Source organism: Mobula birostris, chromosome 3 (assembly GCF_030028105.1).
Source record: "Mobula birostris isolate sMobBir1 chromosome 3, sMobBir1.hap1, whole genome shotgun sequence".
In the NCBI taxonomy this organism is placed as follows: Eukaryota; Metazoa; Chordata; class Chondrichthyes; order Myliobatiformes; family Myliobatidae; genus Mobula; species Mobula birostris.
This window is the reverse complement of record NC_092372.1, coordinates 58,906,777-58,926,951: the sequence shown is the minus strand read 5'-3', so window position 1 is coordinate 58,926,951 and position 20,175 is coordinate 58,906,777. Positions and strand designations below refer to the sequence as shown.

Sequence of the window (20,175 nt, the reverse complement as noted above, 5' to 3'; positions counted from 1 at the left end):
TTCTGCCTGTGATTATAGTAGCTTTGATGGAAAATTGCATCTTCCGGTCAGACTATGGTGGAAACGAAGCTAAATATATGTTTAGAACAACATTTTCTTTTACCACTGTGCATCATGTTTAAATGATTAATCTAGTAAAGTATTTCTTTTAACAGTTAATACATTCCATTTCAGTTTAAAATGGAACTTAGTGATTTAGCCATTTATGGACTTAATGTATTTCCATAGAATTATGCAAGTTGTTTGAAACCATTAAAATTGCATTGCTTGTCAATAAAGATAGCGCCATGCAATCTTACCTATGAATTATAAAGCTTTACTGGAAGTTTTGCTGAGACATTGAAAGTGATGTTGCACCAGTTATAAATGCATGAAAAGAAGATTAATACATGCTAGTAACTTTATTTATTCGTATCATGAATATGAATGATGTGGCTTATAAATTCTTTTCTGTGATTTTCCTGTCCACACCGTTTTCCACTCTTCTCCACCACATCCGTATGTCTGTAAATACTGAAAAATGCTTTGAATTGTGTCAATGGAAGACTAGAAACAGAATGATGGTACAGAATGGGAGTGAAACACTTCTCCATTCAAAATGTGACAAAGCCACGGGTCTGTGGATAGATTCCAGGGGTCTGTGAATTTGGATGGAAAAAAATATTCACATCACATTATAGTTGTTACAAATATCTCAAAATATTGTTTACAGCTTGCTCATCACTATTTTGTTAGTAAGGAAGCATGTATATTACTATATCCCATTTAAAAAAAATATTTTGATACCTGTATTCCAATATAATTAGTTTCTTTTGTAATCCTATATATTTGATTTTATATATTTAAATACATTATTCTGAGAAAGGGTTCAGGCTTCTCTGTACTGCCTCATGATATTACAATTGGGCAGTAATATACTGTGCAAAGCCATTTATTGCTGTCCTCTGTTCACGTAGCAGCCTTTGCAGTTTGTTAACTTATATTCATTTGGTGTCTTGCCCAGAGTAATAGTACTCTGATTTAATGAGGAAAGTCATGTATTAAATACTTAGGAGTACTGTAAATCATTTTATGTAAATCTTGTTTCTTACTGCTCTGATTCTTCTAACTGACCACATTGATCTGAGTGGAATTGATTGGTTTGCTTTTAGATAAAAACAAAGCATCAGGAGTTTTTAAATAATGACTTGATTTGTGTAATGGTAATACAAAAGTTTAACTGGATAAATGGAAAGTCAATATATTAACTTCTCAGGAGTGAGACGTTATGATGAAGTCAAAAACTGATCTAATCCTTTTCTGGTTGATTTTCACTCAGCATGTGCCACTGTAGCCTCTTCTTAGTTCCGTAACGATATGACCCCTAGTTGTATTAAAAACAGAAAATGCTGAAAACACTGAGCATGTCATGCAACATCCATAGAAAGAAAAATGGTTTACATTTTGGGTTGAAGTATTTTTGTCAGAACTGGGAACAAGAAAAACAAGGTGGTATACAACCACAATAGGAGTGGGAAAAGGATGGATAGGACAAAGGGGCAAGCTAGTTTTGCCTTTGGAGTAAGCTGTTAATGAGGTTATTTGATCAAGGGGTTAATGAGGGCATTTGGAAAAGGACTGGGCGGGGGGAAGGTTTGAGGGAGGTGTCCACTGAACTTGTTTCTTGTTAACTTGACTCCTATCCATTTCCCCTAGTCAAATCCCTTCGCCATATATCCTTGGTGCCTTTGCCTTCTAACACTTTGACAGGTTCCCATTTCCTGCACCCCCCTCCCCATCTTCAACATGGATATACAATTTCTCTATATATTGATACTACTTAGAATGGCTTAATGCTTTCCACTTCTCAGTTGACAGAGGCTCAACCAATTTTCTTTTACCAATGCATTCTTTCACCTTGTAGAACTTATTCTTACATTGAATGGCTTCCTCAGCTCCCCTCACTGTCTCCCGATCAAGGATGTAACCATGGGAACTTTCATTGCTACTCTGCCTTTCTGTGTCAAAGACAACCAGTGACAAGCATTCAGTACACGCCCACAGACTCCCACAGCATTACTGACCATACTTCCTCCAACCCTGTCTCCTGTGATGACAGTTTCATTCTCCCATTTCCTCTTTCTCCATCATATTTATTCCAATGACAAGATCCTTGCGTATAGGTGCCTCTGAAATATCTTCCTCCTTTCTGAACTGTTGCTTCTCATCCATCATTCTTAAAAGCTTCTATCACATCTTATCTATTAATCGGCCCTCTCCTTGATGAAGCAACAGATTTTAAACTACTACTGTCCTTCCACCCCACTAGTCTCTAAAATCAACAGGTCATTCTTCACAATTTCTACTTTTTCAACAAGTTTCCACCACCAGGCAAATTTTCTTCTCCTCTTTCAGCACTTCATAGGGACTATCTCCTTTGCTCTTCCATTTCTGCCAATCTCTTCCTTTCTTACAGCACTTTCCCATGCAACTGCAAGGGAAGCAACACCTGTCCTTTCAACTCTTCCCTTACAATGATCCAGAAACCCAAACAGTTGTGCAGGTGGAACAGAGATTTGCATACATCCAACGTAAGCATGTATGGTCTCCTCTGTTGGAAACCCAAATGAAGATTGTATGTCCACTTCATGGACCATTTGTGTTCACTGTGCAGTGGCATCGCTGAGCTTCCTGTTTCCTCCCACTTCAAATCTCCATTCCACTTCTGTGTTGGCCTTCTGCACTTGTTAGCAAAGCTTGAGAAACAGCGCCTTGTTATCTGTCTTCATGCATTGCAGTCTTTCAGATTCAGTCAAATTTTACATCTTCAGGTTACTTGCTTTCCCTCTGTGTTAGAATAAACCGGATCATCCATCCGTGATATTGTCTCAGTTTTAGCATCAAGGTGACTGCTGGATGTGACCTGTAGCTGTGTGTTCTCACCCTCTTTTACCCTTATCCAGATTCAGATTTTTTAATCACTGACCATCATGTGAAATCTGTTTTTTTTTGCAGTGCAAAGGCATAAAATTACTATAAATTACAAAATAAGTAAATAATGCAAAAGAAATTAGTAACAAATGATGTTCTGGACCATTCAGAAATCTGATGGCAAAGGGGAAGAAGCTACTCCTAAACTGTTGAGTATGTGACTTCAGGCTGCTGTACAGTACTACTTCCTTGATGGTAGGAACTAGAGGGCGTGTCCTGGATGTTGAGGATCTTAATGATGGATGCTGCCTTCTTAAGGCACTGCCTCTTGAAGATAACCTCAATGGAAATGCTGTGCCCGTGAGGGAGCTGGCTGAGCCTCTTGCAATCCCATGTATTGGAGCCTCCATACCAGTCAGATGCTCTCCACTGTACATCTGTAGACATTTGCAAGAGTCTTTGGTGATATACCAAACTTTTGCAAACTCCTAACAAAGTAGAGCCATTGGCATGCCATCTTTGTGATTGGATCAATACGTTGGGCCTAGTCTGGATCCTCTGAGGTGATGACACCCAGGAACTTGAAGCTGCTCACCCTTCCCACCACTGATCCCTCACTGAGGTCCAGTGTATGCTCTTCCAACTTCCCCTTCCTGAAATCCACTTTCAGTTCTTTGGTCTTGTTGATGTTGAGTTTGAGTTTGTTGTTGTGACACCACTCAACTACCTGATCGATCTCACTCACCATCATCATCTGAGATTCTGTCATTGGTGAATTTATAGATGGCCTTTGAGCTGTGTTTAGCCATACAGACTTGAATATAAATAAACTGGATCAGTGGGCTCAGCATGCATACTTGAAGTGTGCCTGTGTTGACAGTCAGCAAGGAGGAGATTTTATTACTGATCCTTTCTGACTGTGGTCTCACAATAAGGAAGTCAAGGATCAGATGGCAGAGGGAGGTACAGAGGCCCAGGTGTTGAAGCTTAGTTATTTACAACTGGAAAAATGGTGTAGAATGCTGAGCTGTGATCAATAAGCAGTATTGTAATGTATGTCTTGAGGTTCTCTAGGTGTTCCAGAGCAGAGTGGAGAGCCAGTATGATTGCATTTGCTGTAAAGCTGTTTCATAGCTTTAGTGAACAAAGTACAATGTTCCATTTTCCTAACTGCACCATTAACCTATCAACCAGATGAACTTGTATACAGCTTACCCCCAGAGTAACCCTTTAAGAGATATTCATTCCCTTTATCCTATTTAGTTTCCCTCATCCTTGCAGTTTGATATTAATGTAATTTCCCCTTTTCTTGTTCTGCCCAAGAAACTTCAGTCTGAAATGTTTGTGGTTTTCCTTTCTAAGATACTTAGTGTTTCCAGCATTTTTCATTTTTCCGATTTGGAGCATCTGTTTAGTTTTATTTTTAGCCGTCCTTACAATAGAAAGTGTCAATACAGTGGGATAAATAGGCTTGGTTGTTATTACAGTAAATAGTTCATGAAATCCTTAAAACACAGAGACATTTGCTTTTTAGTTTATAATACACTGCCTTTTTAAATGACTTTAATTGGAATAGAATCTAACATCTTGAAGTTACTTATGTTCTATTCTTTACACTAGACAGACTGCAGCGAGGTGGATGGAGGATATATGTCTCGGTCACATAATCTTTTGGGAGACAAATTCTCAGTGCCATCTGAGTAAGTAGTGCATTTAGGCGGTGTATTTGTCATGAATATTTATCGAAAACGTTCCAGGACTGGTGACGTATTAAGGTATTTGTTCAGAGACTGTATATTTTCTTGGGCTGCTAATTATGTAAAAATTTAAAGGGTCCACAATGAACAAATATTTTCATATATTCCATTAATGACAGAAATGTTAATTTGATTCTTCCACATATTTCCTTTAGTTTGCAGCAGTATACTAAGAAATGCTAGTAACCTGCAGATTAGCTGTTGGCTTATTTCAAAGTTCAGCAATCTGCGATGCAAAGAGCTAGTTTTTAATATCCTTGTGTCACAACCAGTGTTGTAACTTTCTCTGTCTACACATGGTGCAAGAAGTTTAAGGTAGATGTTATTGTATATTTATAATAGAATAGTTAGCAAAATGAAACCAATTATGGGCTGTGACTGTCATCTTTCTTGCATTCATGGTCATTTCTTGATAACTATGACTATGACTATAACCTCTCAAGGTTAAATAAAGCATTCCACATATCAGCATTATAACTGACTTGTGATATGCCTTATGTGGTCCTGTAGATGTAAATGGTGCTATCTTTATTACTTGCTGTACATTCCAGTTTTATCAGTAGCAAAGTTTCTTTTTCAAGTCCAGGTCCTTGTTCCCTGTGTGGTGTAATAAGCCCAGGGACTGACAAGTTACCTTGTTTCTGTCCCTACATTATTGTATACAACAGTGTCCTTCCCTAATGATCTTAGGCTTTAAGTTATTAAATAATGTAGTAATTAATATTAAGTAAACAGTAAACAAAACTCAAAACAGTTTCCATTATCTTAGACTATAAGAAAGGGGTCCCCAAACCTTCTTGCACCGCGCACCAGTTTAATATTGACAATATTCTTGCAGACCGGCCGACCGGGGGGGGGGGTGTATGTTCAAGTAGGGTTAGACACACCTCAACATGTCTTTTACAGTTAGGGTTGCCAACTTTCTCACTCCCGAATAAGGGACAAAAGTAGCAGTCAAATCCGGGACATTTTACCCCAGGAAAGACCACCGTGACCATGAAGCCTTGCACGGGCACCTGTGTGCACATGCACGTATGTGCCAATTTTACCCCCACAAATCAGTTTTGCCTTCATCTTCCCGACTATACTGTTAATACATTATTTTTACTTTATATAGGCTGTGTATTTATAATATCATTCCTGCTTTTACTATACGTTAGTGTTTTTTTTTTCGCTTTTATATGTTATTTGGTATGATTTGTTAGGTTATTTTTTGGGTCTGGAAACGCTCAAAAATTTTTCCCATATAAATTAATGGTAATTGCTTCTGCGCTTTACGCCATTTCGGCACGAAAGGTTTCATAGGAATGCTCTACCTTAGAGGGGGAAATATGGGACAAGGGCGGTCCCGTATGGGACAAATCAATTTAGCCCAATATACGGGATGTCCCAACTAATACAGAACAGTTGGCAACCCTATGTTCAAGTTCAACGGTACGTGACAGGGAATGAGGAAAGGTGCAGCTGACTTATCGTTTCCTCATCCAATGACCTGGCCTCCACAGCTGCAAGTGGCAACAAATTTCACAAATTCACCACCCTTTGACTAAAGAAATTTCTCCGCATCTCTGTTTTGAAAGGGTGCCCCTCTGTCCTGAGACCGTGCCCTCTTGTCCTAGACTCTCCCACCATGGGAAACATCCTTTTCACATCTACTCTGTCTAGGCCTTTCAACATTCGAAAGGTTTCAATGAGATCCCCCTCATCCTTCTGAATTCCAGCGAGTACAGACCCGGAGCCATCGAACGTTCCTCGTATGATAACCCTTTCATTCCTGGAATCATCCTTGTGAACCTCCTCTGATCCCTTTCCAATGCCAGCACATCTTTTCTAAGATGAGGGTCCCAAAACTGTTCACAATACTCAAGGTGAGGCCTCACGGTTGTGAAGCCTCAGCATCACATCCTTGTTCTTGTTTCCTAGATCTCTTGAAATGAATGCTAACATGGCATTTGCCTTCCTCACCACCAACTCAACCTGCAAGTTAACCTTCAGGGTGTTCTGCACAAGGACTCCCAAGTCCTCCTGCATCTCAGATTTCTGGATTTTCTCCCTGTTTAGAAAATAGTCCACACATTTATTTCTACTACCAAAGTTCATGACCATGCATTTTCCAACATTGTATTTTATTTGCCACTTTCTTGCCTATTCTAATCTGTCTAAGTCCTTCCGCATCCTACCTGTTTCCTCAACACTACCTGCCCTTCCACCAATCTTCGTATCATCTGCAAACTTGGCAACAAAACCATCTATTCCATCCTCCAAGTTAATTATATACAGCATAAAAAGAAGTGGTCCCAACACTGACACCTGCAGAACACCATTCACTGGCAGCCAACCAGGAAAGGATCCTTTTATTCTCACTTGCTGCCTCCTACCAATCAGCCAATGCTCTAACCATGTTAGTGACTTTCTTGTAATACCATGGGCTCTTAACTTGGTAAGCAGCCTCGTGTACCACTTTGTCAAAGGTCTTCTGGAAGCCCAAATATACAACATCCACTCCATCCCCTTTATCTATCCTACTTATAATCTTAATTTTATTATAGCTCTTAACACAACAAAACTCTTTCTACTTTAAATTTGTTGGACTTGGCCTGTCTTCATCCTCTAGCTGAACCTTAGGACTCGAACCAAGGGGAGATGAAAACTAAACCTTCCTTTAAATCAAATGAAGTGGCTAATCAAACAAATAGATAAAGTTTCCAGGTGCCATTCTCTGCAAGGCTACCGTGCTCAACTTAGTAGATGTTTATTGGACATCCATTTATAACTTGGTCCTAAAGTTCTGTTCAGAAGAATTAATCACTTTAAGAACAAAAGAAATGCAGTGGAAAATAATTCTCAGCAAAAAAAATCTATTTTTAATAAGGCCTTGTAACTTAAATGTATTTCCATGGAAACAATCCCTTTTTAAAGGCATACAAAATTCTTAAAATTATCTATAGTAGCTTTTGCATTCTGAGCTGTACTAACAGTCAGCCAAATCTAAAGTGAATGCTAGATTCCTATACATCTTCAAATATTTTAAGACTGAACCAAACACTATTTTTTCATAATTCTCTCATCAGCAAACATAACATTCCTTTAAATTGGTAAATTAACTCTTCTCTGATTGGTAACATATCTTGATTTGCAGTTTTTCCTGTTAGATTTTAAAGCTTATACTCTACCAGTGATTACAATGATATTTAAAAGTGCAAGGCACCTTCTAAGAGGTGCACCATTTTTTAACTTGTGTAAGATCATTATCATCTTATTCCAATTTAATTTGCAAGTTAACATTGTTTCTGTCGCTATAGATGCTACCTGATATGCTGAGCATTTCGAACAGTTTCTCTTTTTATTTAAGACTTTCAGCCACTGCAGTGTTTTGTATCTTTTTTTCTGCTTTGAATTGTAAACTAATGGTGGAATTTATGTTAAGAAGGCTGAAAGATTTTTAAATGTTTAATTGTGTGTTTGAAAGCCATGTCACTTATAATTGCAGAAAAGAGGAGGCAGGCATTATTCGATCAATGATGATTAAAGTTTTCCGCTGTATTGAGCCAGAACTGAACAACCTCATTTCACTTGGGGATAAAATTGACAGCTTTAACTCACTATACATGTTGGTAAAGATGAGCCATCATGTTTGGACAGCAGAGAATGTGGACCCTGCATCCTTTCTCAGCACCACATTAGGAAATGTCCTTGTGACAGTCAAGAGAAATTTTGACAAATGCATTGTAAGTATTTTTTGTAAGTTGTATATAAACCAATTAACTAGTCACATCTTACTCCGTTGGGTTAAATGGATTTGTTAAGGAAGTTAGCTTTGACATAGGTAGTCCTCTCAAAATCTTTGAGGGGAAAATATTAGTGGTTCTACTGATGCGCCCAGGACCAGTCCTATTTTTATTTGCTCCCCATTACTTTTTTGCTGTTAAGAAAATATTGACACATTGGTGGATATGCATTCTGAGTGAAAAACGTACTCAAGTATCTCACTTAAGGTGACATCCTCCACATAAGCTCTTCCAAGCTGATCCTGTGCTCGGTGACCCTGCATCAACACGTATTACCAGAAAGAACCACCAGATAGTGTTTATGAGTAGGAACTCTCATCAGTTTATCCCCTTCACTTAGGGCTACTGAGGTTCATCTTGACACTTGGTTAACCGATCATAGTTTGAAGAATAACAGGATGGACTATAACCATACAATAACCAGATGAGCTTTTGCAAAGGCCAGGTCTGCTTACCTTGTTTAGGTTTTCTGTTATTTGAAAAGCTTTACACTGATTTTCATAGCACTTCATTCAGTGCAAGCAAGTCAGTTGTCTGGTTTTGACATGTGCAGATTCTATTATGTCCAACAATAGAACACAATTACTACCTCTCAAAACTAGGAATGGAAAATTTTGCATTAAACACAGTAGCCCAGAAAAATAAGGAATGGAACTTGGGCAGTTTTGGTTGGAATTAAGATTTAAGATATTGTTTCTAATAAAGAAATTTCAAAATATTGAAAGGTTCTAGTGAATAATTGGTCTATAGTTCATGGTTGGACATCGTTCTGTATTAATGCCCATATATGATTTTTGTGTTCAGAGAATGACAAGCCAGTTACAGAATTCATTGAACAACATATTATTCAAGTATCTTATTAAATCTATTGATAAAATTTGCTTCACCATAAATAAACACTATTTGACATTTGGAATCCTAGAGTACCACTACTGATGTCAGGCATACTGGCCAATAATTTCCTGATTTATTATTAGAGCCTTTCTTGAACAACAGAACAATAACATTTATTACAAGGGCTAAAGTGATAACTATTGTACTGATATAGTTTGTAGATGTTAGGCTTTTAAATTTCAAATCTATTAATTGTATTTGCTTGAAATTTGTGTGTTCAGTCGAATCAGATTAAGCAGATGGAAGAAGTGAAGATATCGAAGAAGAGTAAAGTTGGAATTTTACCATTTGTAAGTGGGTTTGAAGAATTTGCTGAACTAGCAGAGTCCATCTTCAGAGCTGCAGAACGAAGGGGTGACCTGGACAAGGCCTACACCAAACTAATTCGGGCAGTTTACAACAATGGTGAAAAGCTGTTAAAATGTGAACTGAATTCAGATTCAATTTCTGCATATCTAATGATTTCCTTTTTTAATAATTTCTGATGCACTTTATTCTCAGTGGAAAAAGTTGCTAATGAAAGTCAGAAAACTCCACGAGACGTTGTGATGATGGAAAACTTTCACCACATTTTTTCAACACTCTCTCACCTTAAAATTGCATGTCTAGAGGCAGAAAGGAGAGAAGCCAAGCAGAAATATACAGAACATTTGCAATCTTACGTGATATATTCTCTGGGGCAACCTCTTGAGAAACTTAATGTAAGTCTATTTTCCAAACTACTAACTTGACCTTAAAGTTCCTCAGAAGGAGATTTTTGTGATGGTTGAGTACCAGTTTTTAAAAACATAGTTTTGATTGAACATTGACTGTTTGCAATAATTCTTAACATTCTACCTTTTCCCTATTTCACGTGAGATCACATCAGAGTAATCTGGCAGTATCAATTGCATGGGACTTTTAAAAGTTGGAAGGAATCAAGATACTTTGATTCTTGGTGAAGCTAATCATCCATTCAGAAATAAACAGATAAATTGAAGCTTGTGAACGGTGAGGGGAAAAGGGCTGTGCTTCCAAACTAATGGAAGAAGTATACAATTGGCAAGGTTGAATGAAACTCAGTTGTGTTTTGAAGTTTTCGTATCTTATGGAACTTCTAAGGTGACAAGATGTTTCCGTAAATAAAATAAATTTAGAATAATTGGAAATATTATTACATATTTTTGATTTAAAATAGAATGCAAAATAAAAACATCTTGAAAAGGGAGTCGAATTAAAAGCACACGGAAGAATATCAGCCCAATTTTGGGGAGCAAGCTTTAAGAGAAGAAATTACAATATGCATTTCCATTCCCTAGAAACAAATTTATTCAAACTATAGATTCCCAGTTTGCCTTACTTGAATCACATGTGCTGTGAATTATACGCTGCATGACAGATCTTGAGGTTTCTACCACTGGTTTCTTCAATTTAATTTCCTGTTCTGAGAACAAAATTTTACAAAATTAGACATAGACTCATTGAGAGATGTTTTTTTAAGTATACATTGGCATTGTCCCTAACTAGTTTGTTGTGTATGCAGCATTTCTTTGAGGGGATTGAAGCCCGTGTAGCACAGGGTATCCGAGAAGAGGAAGTGAGTTATCAGCTGGCCTTTAACAAGCAAGAGCTGAGAAAGGTTATCAAGGAATACCCTGGAAAGGAAGTGAAAAAAGGACTGGACAATCTGTACAAAAAAGTGGACAAACATCTCTGTGAGGAGGAAAATTTGCTGCAGGTTAGTGTCACAGAAATATTAAAATTAAAATCTGCTTCAGTGTATATTTTGTGTGCAGTAAACGACACAAGTATGTACAGGTGATGCAGTTCAAATTTTTGTGAAGTACTTGGACTAACTAGAAGAAAATTTGTCTTGGCCTTAAACATCCTTTGTTTCTTGATGCTCATCAGTTTGCTTTATCAGAACATCTGTTTCCTTTTTATCATTCCCACCATCAATTGGAGGCGCTCCAGGGTTGTTTTGAGGTGACAGACTGACAGGCACTCTGTGAGCCACATTGAGAGGATATTGATGGACTCACAGAGTGCATTACTGGTTACATCAACTTCTGTGTGGACTTCAATGTTCCGACAAGAACTGTCCTTTATTATTCAAATAATAAGCCATGGGTAACAAAGGACATTAAGGACATCCTGAACGCTAAAAAGAGGGCGTTTAGAGATGGAAATAGGGAGGAGCTGAGGGCAATACAGAGGGACCTGAAAGCCAGGAACGGGGAAGCTAACGACAGGTATAGGAGGAAGCTTGAGTGGAAACTCCAGCAGAACAACATGAGAGAGGTCTGGAGTGGGACTGGGTTCCAACAAACTAGCAACAGAGGAGCTGAAGGCAGTGTGGACAGGGCCAACGAACTTAACATGTTCTTTAACAGATTTGACATTGTGGCCTTGCCCATCCCCCACATGAATCATCTGTTGTCAGCCCCCAACCAACACATATTTCACTCTCCCCTCCTACCCCTCCTCACAGTCCCCCACCCTGCTCTCAGGACTATACCACTTCCCCACACGAAACCACCACGGTGGGGTTCACAGCTGAACAGGTGAGAAGACTGCTAAAACGTCTCAATCCAAGCAAGGCTGCAGGACCGGATGGTGTCAGTACCAGGGTGCTCAAAGCCTGTGCCCCTCAGCTATGTGGAGTACTTCACCATGTCTTCAACCTGAGCCTGAGTCTCCAGAGGGTTCCTGTGCTGTGGAAGATGTCCTGCCTCGTCCCTGTGCCGAAGACGCTGCGCCCTAGCGGCCTCAATGACTACAGACCGGTGGCATTGACCTCCCATGTCATGAAGACCCTGGAGAGACTTGTTCTGGAGCTGCTCCGGCCTATGGTTAGGCCACACTTAGATCCCCTCCAGTTCGCCTACCAGCCCCGACTAGGAGTTGAGGATGCCATCGTCTACCAGCTGAACCGTGTCTACGCCCACCTGGACAAGCCAGCGAGCACTGTGAGGGTCATGTTTTTTGACTTCTCCAGTGCATTCATCACCATCCGCCCTGCTCTGCTGAGGGAGAAGCTGACAGCGATGCAGGTGGATGCTTTCCTGGTATCATGGATTCTTGATTACCTGACTGGCAGAGCACAGTACGTGTGCTTGCAACACTGTGTGTCTGACAGAGTGATCAGCAGCACTGGGGCTCCACAGGGGACTGTCTTGTCTCCCTTTCTCTTCACCATTTACACCTCGGACTTCAACTACTGCACAGAGTCTTGTCATCTTCAGAAGTTTTCGGATGACTCTGCCATAGTTGGATGCATCAGCAAGGGAAATGAGGCTGAGTACAGGGCTACGGTAGGAAACATTGTCACATGGTGTGAGCAGAATTATCTGCAGCTTAATGTGAAAAAGACTAAGGAGCTGGTGGTAGACCTGAGGAGGGCTAAGGCACCGGTGACCCCTGTTTCCATCCAGGGGGTCAGTGTGGACATGGTGGAGGATTACAAATACCTAGGGATACGAATTGACAATAAACTGGACTGGTCAAAGAACACTAAGGCTGTCTACAAGAAGGGTCAGAGCCATCTCTATTTCCTGAGGAGACTGAGGTCCTTTGACATCTGTCGGACGATGCTGAGGATGTTCTACGAGTCTGTGGTGGCCAGTGCAATCATGTTTGCTGTTGTGTGCTGGGCAGCAGACACCAACAGAATCAACAGACTTATTCGTAAGGCCAGTGATGTTGTGGGGATGGAACTGGACTCTCTGACGGTGGTGTCTGAAAAGAGGATGCTGTCTAAGTTGCATGCCATCTTGGACAATGTCTCCCATCCACTACCTAATGTACTGGTTGGGCACAGGAGTACATTCAGCCAGAGACTCATTCCACCGAGATGCAACACTGAGTGTCATAGGAAGTCATTCCTGCCTGTGGCCATCAAACTTTACAACTCCTCCCTTGGAGGGTCAGACACACAGAGCCAATAGGCTGGTCCTGGACTTATTTCCTGGCATAATTTACGTATTACTATTTAACTATTTATGGTTTCATTATTATTTATTATTTATGGTGCAACTATAACAAAAACCAATTTCCCCTGGGATCAATAAAGTATGACTATGACTAATTGACAATTCTTTATTTCAATAATTTGTAATTTCAGCCCAAGTTCGTTTTTCATTTGTTTAAGCTTGTTGACCCTTCCCCAGTATTGAGTAATGCTTGGGTTGATCTTATCTACACTTTTTTCTGCGTTCTGGCCTCTGAAGTCTGTAATATTGCCTTAATTCAAATCAGAGCATTTTCTGCTCTACTTTCCATCTGACTTGATCCAGACGCATTGGGATTTATTGCCTCTATTCTGCACTTGCTTATATTAGATTCAACTTTATTGTCATTGTGCTGAGTACAGATACAAAGCCAATGAAATGCAGTTAGCATCTGAGCAGAAGTGCAAAAGAATAGTATTATTTACAAAATAGCTGCGAATAAAAAGTGCTACAGCATACAAATATAAAAGTACTGAGACAGTACAATATGGGTGCTTAGCGCTGTGATATGAGGTTATATGTTTATATAATCACCTGCAAGTCTGTAAATTTTTGATAACGTATATTTGGTTCTGTATGTCTTGTTTCTTTGTCTGCAAAGCTGAAATGTGACTCAGACGGTACTTTCCATAGGTTTCCTTATCTAAACCCGTTCAGACTGGTTTGCAGTCTAAATGGAAAGCACAGGGTCAAATTCTTTGTTGGTTATTTTTTTCTGGCCTTGCTTTCTGGTACAGGATGACCCTGTCTGACCTATATGACAATGAACATCTAATGAAATGGCTATGACTATAAGAAATGCACCTTATTCTTGACTTCCACAGAACGTTCTGCACAACATAATCTCCAGATCTAAAATTAGTTATGTGATCATGCAGGATTCACCATGATATTTCCCTGTCTTTTTGGACAAAATCAAAAAGGGTGAATACAGGACTGAAGATGCTACTATTGAATGCGCACAGTGTATGGAATAATGTAGATGAACTTGTGACGTATTTACAGATTGGCATGTATGATGTTGTAGGCATCACTGAATCATGGCTGAAAGAAGATTAAAGCTGGGAGCTGAATATCCAAGGATACACATTGTATCAAAAGGACAGGCAGGTTGGCAGAGGGGGTGGAGTGGCTGTTGGTAAAATAAAATGAAACCAAATCATTAGAAAGAGGTGTTGAGTCATTGTGGGGGAGAGCTGAGGAACTGCAAGAGTAGAAAGACCCTGATGGAATTTGCAAAAAGATCATCAAACATTAGTAAGGATGTAGTCTACAAATTACAACAGGAGATAGAAAATTCATGCCAAATGGGCAATATTACAGTAGTCATAGAGGATTTCAGTATGCAGGTAGATTAGGAAAATCGGGATGGTGCTGGATCCCAAGAGAGGAATTATTAGAATGCCTATGAGATGGCTTTTTAGAGCAGCTGGTGGTTGAGCCTACTCGAGGATCAGCTATTCTGGATTGGGTGTTGTGCAATGAACCGGAATTCATTGGTGAGCTTAAGGTAAAAGAACCCTTGGGGAAAAATGATCATAATATGATCTAATTCACCCTGAAATTTAAGAAGGAGAAGCTAAATTCAAATGTATCAGTATTACAGTAGAGTAAAGGGAATTACAGAGGTATGAGAGAGGAGTTGGCCAGAATTGATTGGAAAAGAACACAGGCAGCAGAGCAGCAATGGCTAGAATTTCTGGAAGCAATCTGGAAGGCAAAGAGGAAGAAATATTCTAAAGGCAAGATGACACAACTATAGCTAATAAGAGAAGTGAAAGCCAACATAAAAGTGAAAGAGAAAAATAAAGCAAAAATTAGTGGGAAGTTAGAAAATTGGGCGGAACCTTTAAAAACCAACAGAAGTCAACTAAAAAAGTCATTAAGAAGGAAAAGATGGAATATAAAAGTAGGCTAACCAAGAATATTAAAGAGGATACCAAAAGTTTCTTCAGATACATAAATAAAAGAGAGGTGAGAGTAGATATTGGACCAATGGAAAATGGTGCTGGAGAGATGGTAATGGGGGCAAGGCCATGGTAGACAAACTGAATAAGTATTTTGCATCAGTCTTCACTGTGGAAGACACTAGCAATATGGTGGAAGTTCCAGCATGTCGGGTCAGAAGTGTGTGAAATTACCATTACTAGGGAGAAGGTTCTTGGGAAACGGAAAGGTGTGAAGGTGGATAATCCACCTGTATCAGATGGTGTAAACCCCAGGGTTCTGAAGGAGGTGGCTGAAGAGATTATGGAGGCACTAGTAATGATCTTTCAAGAATCATTAGGTTCTGGAATGGTTCCAGAGGAATGGCAAATATCACACCTCTAAGAAGTAAGAAGCAGAAGAAAGGAAATCATAGGCCAGTTTGGGGTTATGGGTCATATGTTAACGATGTGGTTTTGGGGTATGTGGAGGCACATGGTTTCCTCAAGGGAAAATCTTGCTTGACAAATCTGTTGGAATTCTTTGAAGAAATAATAAACAAGATAGATAAAGGAGAATCGGTGGATGTTGTGTACTTGGATTTTCAGAAGACCTTTGACAAAGTGCCACACAAGCTGCTTAACAAGATACAAGTCCATGGTATAGGAAAGATTCTCATACGGATAAAATAGTGGCTGATTGGCGGGAGACAAAGAGTGGGATTAAAGGTAGCCTTTTCTGGTTGGCTGCGGGACTAGGGTTGTTCTGTATGGGTCTGAGTTGGGACCACTTCTTTTTACGTTATAGGTCAATAATTTAGCTGACAGAATTGACCGTTTGATTGCAAGGTTTGCAGATGATACAATGATGGGTGGAGGGGTAGATAATTTGAGGAGGTAGAGAGGTGACAGAAGGACTGACAGATTAGGAGGATGGGCAAGGAATATACAGTCATGCACTTTGGTAGAAGAAATAAAAGTGCCGACTATTTTCTTAATGGAGAGAAAATACAAAAATCTGACTTACAAAGGGTCTTGGGAGTCCAAGTGCAGGATTCCCTAAAGGTTAATATGCAGGTTCAGTCTGTGGTGAGAAAGTCAAATACAATATTACCAGTCATTTCAAGAGGACAACAGTATAAAAACAAGGATGTGATTTTGTGGCTTTATAAAGCACAGGTGAGGCCTCACTTGGAGTATTGTGAACAGTTTTGGGCCCTTTATCTTAGAAAGGATGTGCTGAAACTGGAGATGGTTCAAAAGAGGTTCATGAAAATGATTCCAGGATTGAACAGCTAGTCATATGAAGAGCGTATGATGGCTCTGGGCCATCAATTCACCAGAATTCAGAAGAGTGAGCGGTGATTTCATTAAAACCTATCAAATAGTGAAAGACCTTGATAGAGTGGATGTGGAGAGGATGTTTCCTATGGTGGGGGAGTCTAAGACCAGAGGACACAGCCTCAGAATAGAGGGGCATCCTTTTAGAACGGAGATGAGGAGGAATTTCTTTAGCCAGAGAGTGATGAATCTGTGGAATTCATTGCCACAGGCAGCTGTGGATGCCAAATCTATATATTTAGTATATTTAAGGCAGAGGTTGTTAGTTTCTTGATTGGTCTGGGGGGGGGGCAGTGGTGGTAGGCAGGAGATTGGGGCTGAGAGGAAAAATGGATCAGCCATGATGAAATGGTGGAGCAGACTCAATGGGCCAAATGGCCTAATTCTGCTCCTATATCTTATGGTCTTATGACATTTGGGAGTTGGTGTTGGGTAGATGAAATCAAAAGAATCAGAAGAAACATTTATTATACAAATCATACTCAAGCATTTAAAATAGAATTGTGTGAAGCAATATATTCATGGAATATTTGATTTTTTTTTCGTGCAAGGTTTTTTTCCCCAGCATTTGTTGACTCTGTTTTTCCTCTGAAAAGGTTATGTGGCATTCAATGCAAGATGAATTCATTCGTCAGTACAAGCACTTTGAGGGACTGATAGCACGCTGTTATCCTGGATCTGGGATCACAATGGAATTCACCATTCAAGACATTTTGGAATATTTCTCAAGCATTGCTCAATCTCACTGAAGAAATGTGTGTGAATGTTAACTATGTCCTATAGAGTTTTCATAAAATTTCCTTTGCTAATTCCTGCAGGCTGTTACTTCCAGAGAAATTATCATTTAATGTCGTCATAGTATCGTCTGCATTTAGAAAAATGTTCACTCTAGCAGCCCAAAGTAGAGAAACAACTAGTCTTTCAGGCACTGTTTACAATTAACGTGTGTGTATTAGCAAAAATAAGTTCCAATTAGGAATGCTGATCTGTGATGCTCTGTGTTACTTCTTTATGATTGGAAGTTCCAGTTTATGAAGAAATGTAATATGTTCATAATCATTACAGGTTTTTTTTTAAAGTACAGCTTCTGATATCTGATAACAGTTAAGTGTTACATAAATTAATCTAAGCTCAGTCTCTGACCAAAGAGATGTTTGTGGCCACTTTATTTTTCTGTAGCTTTAAAAAAAAGTTTCATAGCTGTTGGAAAATCACTGAGCGTAAATACATTTTTAAAGGTGATTTTAAAGGAGATTATTTTTTCTAACATAATTTTATCATCATGTTTAAGAAAAATATCTACCCAGAATAGAACCAAAAGCCAACGAAGTAAACTGCAATCCAACATATAGAACTCCAACATGTTAGTTTATCTTTTTCTTCAAGTTTCCTTGAAAATCTAGTAAAATTCATGTGTAATTTTTCTGAATATTCACATGGAGCCAATACAATTTTAATATTTCACCCGAGAAATAGTTTTAAAATATATGTAATTCTAGAAATATTTGGAACAGGAATCTCAAAATATTTACTCCATACAGTAAGTAGAATGCACAGAATATTTGGAAGGTAGCTTTGACTTTGGAGTGGCAGAAAATTAAACATCCAGTGAATTTCATACAAGTGAGCTGTTATTTATTATGCAATGCTAAGCAGAGTAGGGCAAACCAAACTAATACTGGAAACATGCATTAACACACATGGTTGTACTTGGTAATACAAAAGAATATAATCATTAACTAATCATAATCACATATTTATCTAATATTTAGAATTATTCTGTGATGCTTCTGGTAAGCATATGCACTAATTCACTAAAACACTAATCATTGCAAAGTATGCAAAATGATTTGCATTTTCTCTATATGCATCTGCATATAAGTGAAAACAGTAAATTAGCATTTTAAACACTTAAAGGTTAATGTATTGCGCATTGATGTCAAAACAATGGAGGTTCCTTAATTACAATAAACTGTAGTAATTGGAGGTAGTAATCTATAATGTAGACCATTTGTTAGAATTTGGCCACTAAATTGTAGTGTAAAACTCTTGACAGATGTATTTCTTAACGCTGGCCACTGGAATTATTTCAATATATCTTCTGAGGGCTTCTGCAAGTAAGAAGATGACTTATTTGTTCAGGACATTAATGAAACTTGAGTCACTTTTTTAAATCTAAACTGCATTAAATTAAATAATTTGATAGCTTTTTGTATGTAGACATTACCTAATCTCATAACCACTTGAGCAGAACAGCAAGGTTATAAATATTGGTAAAGGTGATTTATTGGTCTATTTAATCATGCATTCTGAAAATATCCATGTATCAGCATTATGAATGACGATGCAAATACATTTAGTAACACTGAGAATTTTAAGGTGCAAGCAATGTTGTTATTGCAAGACCCTTTATGATGTAGGTGTGCCTTGGAATATAAAACACATTTTAGATTTTGTATTTTGTTGATGCAAACCTCCCACCTTGTTTAGGCTTTCAAGATGTACTATTGATAGCTTTCTTCATCAACTTGCATTATGTTGTCAACTTTTATAATGGGAATTAATCATTTACACTGTAAACAGTAAAATTCTGTGGGAATAAAAATGTGATTCTAATGATCTCTTAACAATATATCACCATTTAAAACACTATCAGTAAAATAAAGCGAACTTAAGTGTTACTTCAGAATGTTTTACTGCATTGTTTTGTACACCAGTGAGCAAGGGACTGAAATTTGGCAAGGAAAATGCTGGAAATGCCCACATCAGTATCAGAATGCATTCAATTCAACTTCCCAGGCATTTATCAGAATGGGACCACTGACTCAGATTTTCTTGAGAATTACCAGTAGTTCTATATGGAACTGCAGGCTGTAGCATCTGTGACTATCAGGAAGATGGAGATTCCAAGCTTGGTGGCAGCAGAGCACCAAGCTCCTGCTAGCCTTTTACATTTATGGTGGGAGCACAAGCCTGCAACAGGTTTGTACCATCATATTACAGACAACAGCCATGAGTAATCCCATTTCATGGAATTAATTCAATTTAGAAATCTATTGATTAAGTACTTCCTGGTGTTTTAATTCACTTTTAAGTAGTGCAAATAATTTGCAAGACTTTTTTTTAATATCTGTCAATCTTAGAGACAGCTCTGACACTCAATAATCCTGGGAGTTAGATTTAGCCAGTAGTCAAGGCCTTTGTGCGGGCTTACAACCTCTGGGTGGAATGTCCTTTACAGGCACATTGGAGCTATGTGTGTGAGTATAGTTGGTATTAAGTGTGAATGGCTTGATACCATGAGAACTTCTGTGCCAATAATTTAATTTTTTCAATAGGATCAGTCCTGACTTACCTAATGATATTTTTTAGAATTTAGAATTTAGAAAACCTATGGCACAATACAGGCCCTTCGGCCCACAAAGTTGTGCTGAACATGTCCCTACCTTTGAAATTACTAGGGTTACCCATAGCCCTCTATTTTTCTAAGCTCCATGTACCTATCCAAAAGTCTCTTAAAAGACCCTATCGTATCCGCCTCCACCACAGTTGACGGCAGCCCACGCACTCA

At 38.7% G+C, this 20,175-nt stretch overlaps 1 protein-coding gene across 4 annotated transcripts in view; it reads left to right on the top strand.

Annotated features, from left to right (window-relative positions):
- The window catches only part of exoc1 (exocyst complex component 1), a 95,328-nt gene extending 76,049 nt beyond the window's left edge, over positions 1-19,279 (top strand). For all 4 annotated transcript variants that reach the window (XM_072252688.1, XM_072252687.1, XM_072252686.1 and 1 more), the window contains 6 exons: positions 4,531-4,610; positions 8,158-8,395; positions 9,571-9,754; positions 9,851-10,050; positions 10,872-11,066; positions 17,201-19,279. In XM_072252688.1, the coding sequence (XP_072108789.1) occupies positions 4,531-4,610; positions 8,158-8,395; positions 9,571-9,754; positions 9,851-10,050; positions 10,872-11,066; positions 17,201-17,353 (1,050 nt within the window). In that variant the 3' untranslated portion in view covers positions 17,354-19,279. The remainder of the gene's footprint in view (positions 1-4,530; positions 4,611-8,157; positions 8,396-9,570; positions 9,755-9,850; positions 10,051-10,871; positions 11,067-17,200) is intronic.
- Positions 19,280-20,175: the final 896 nt, after the last annotated feature.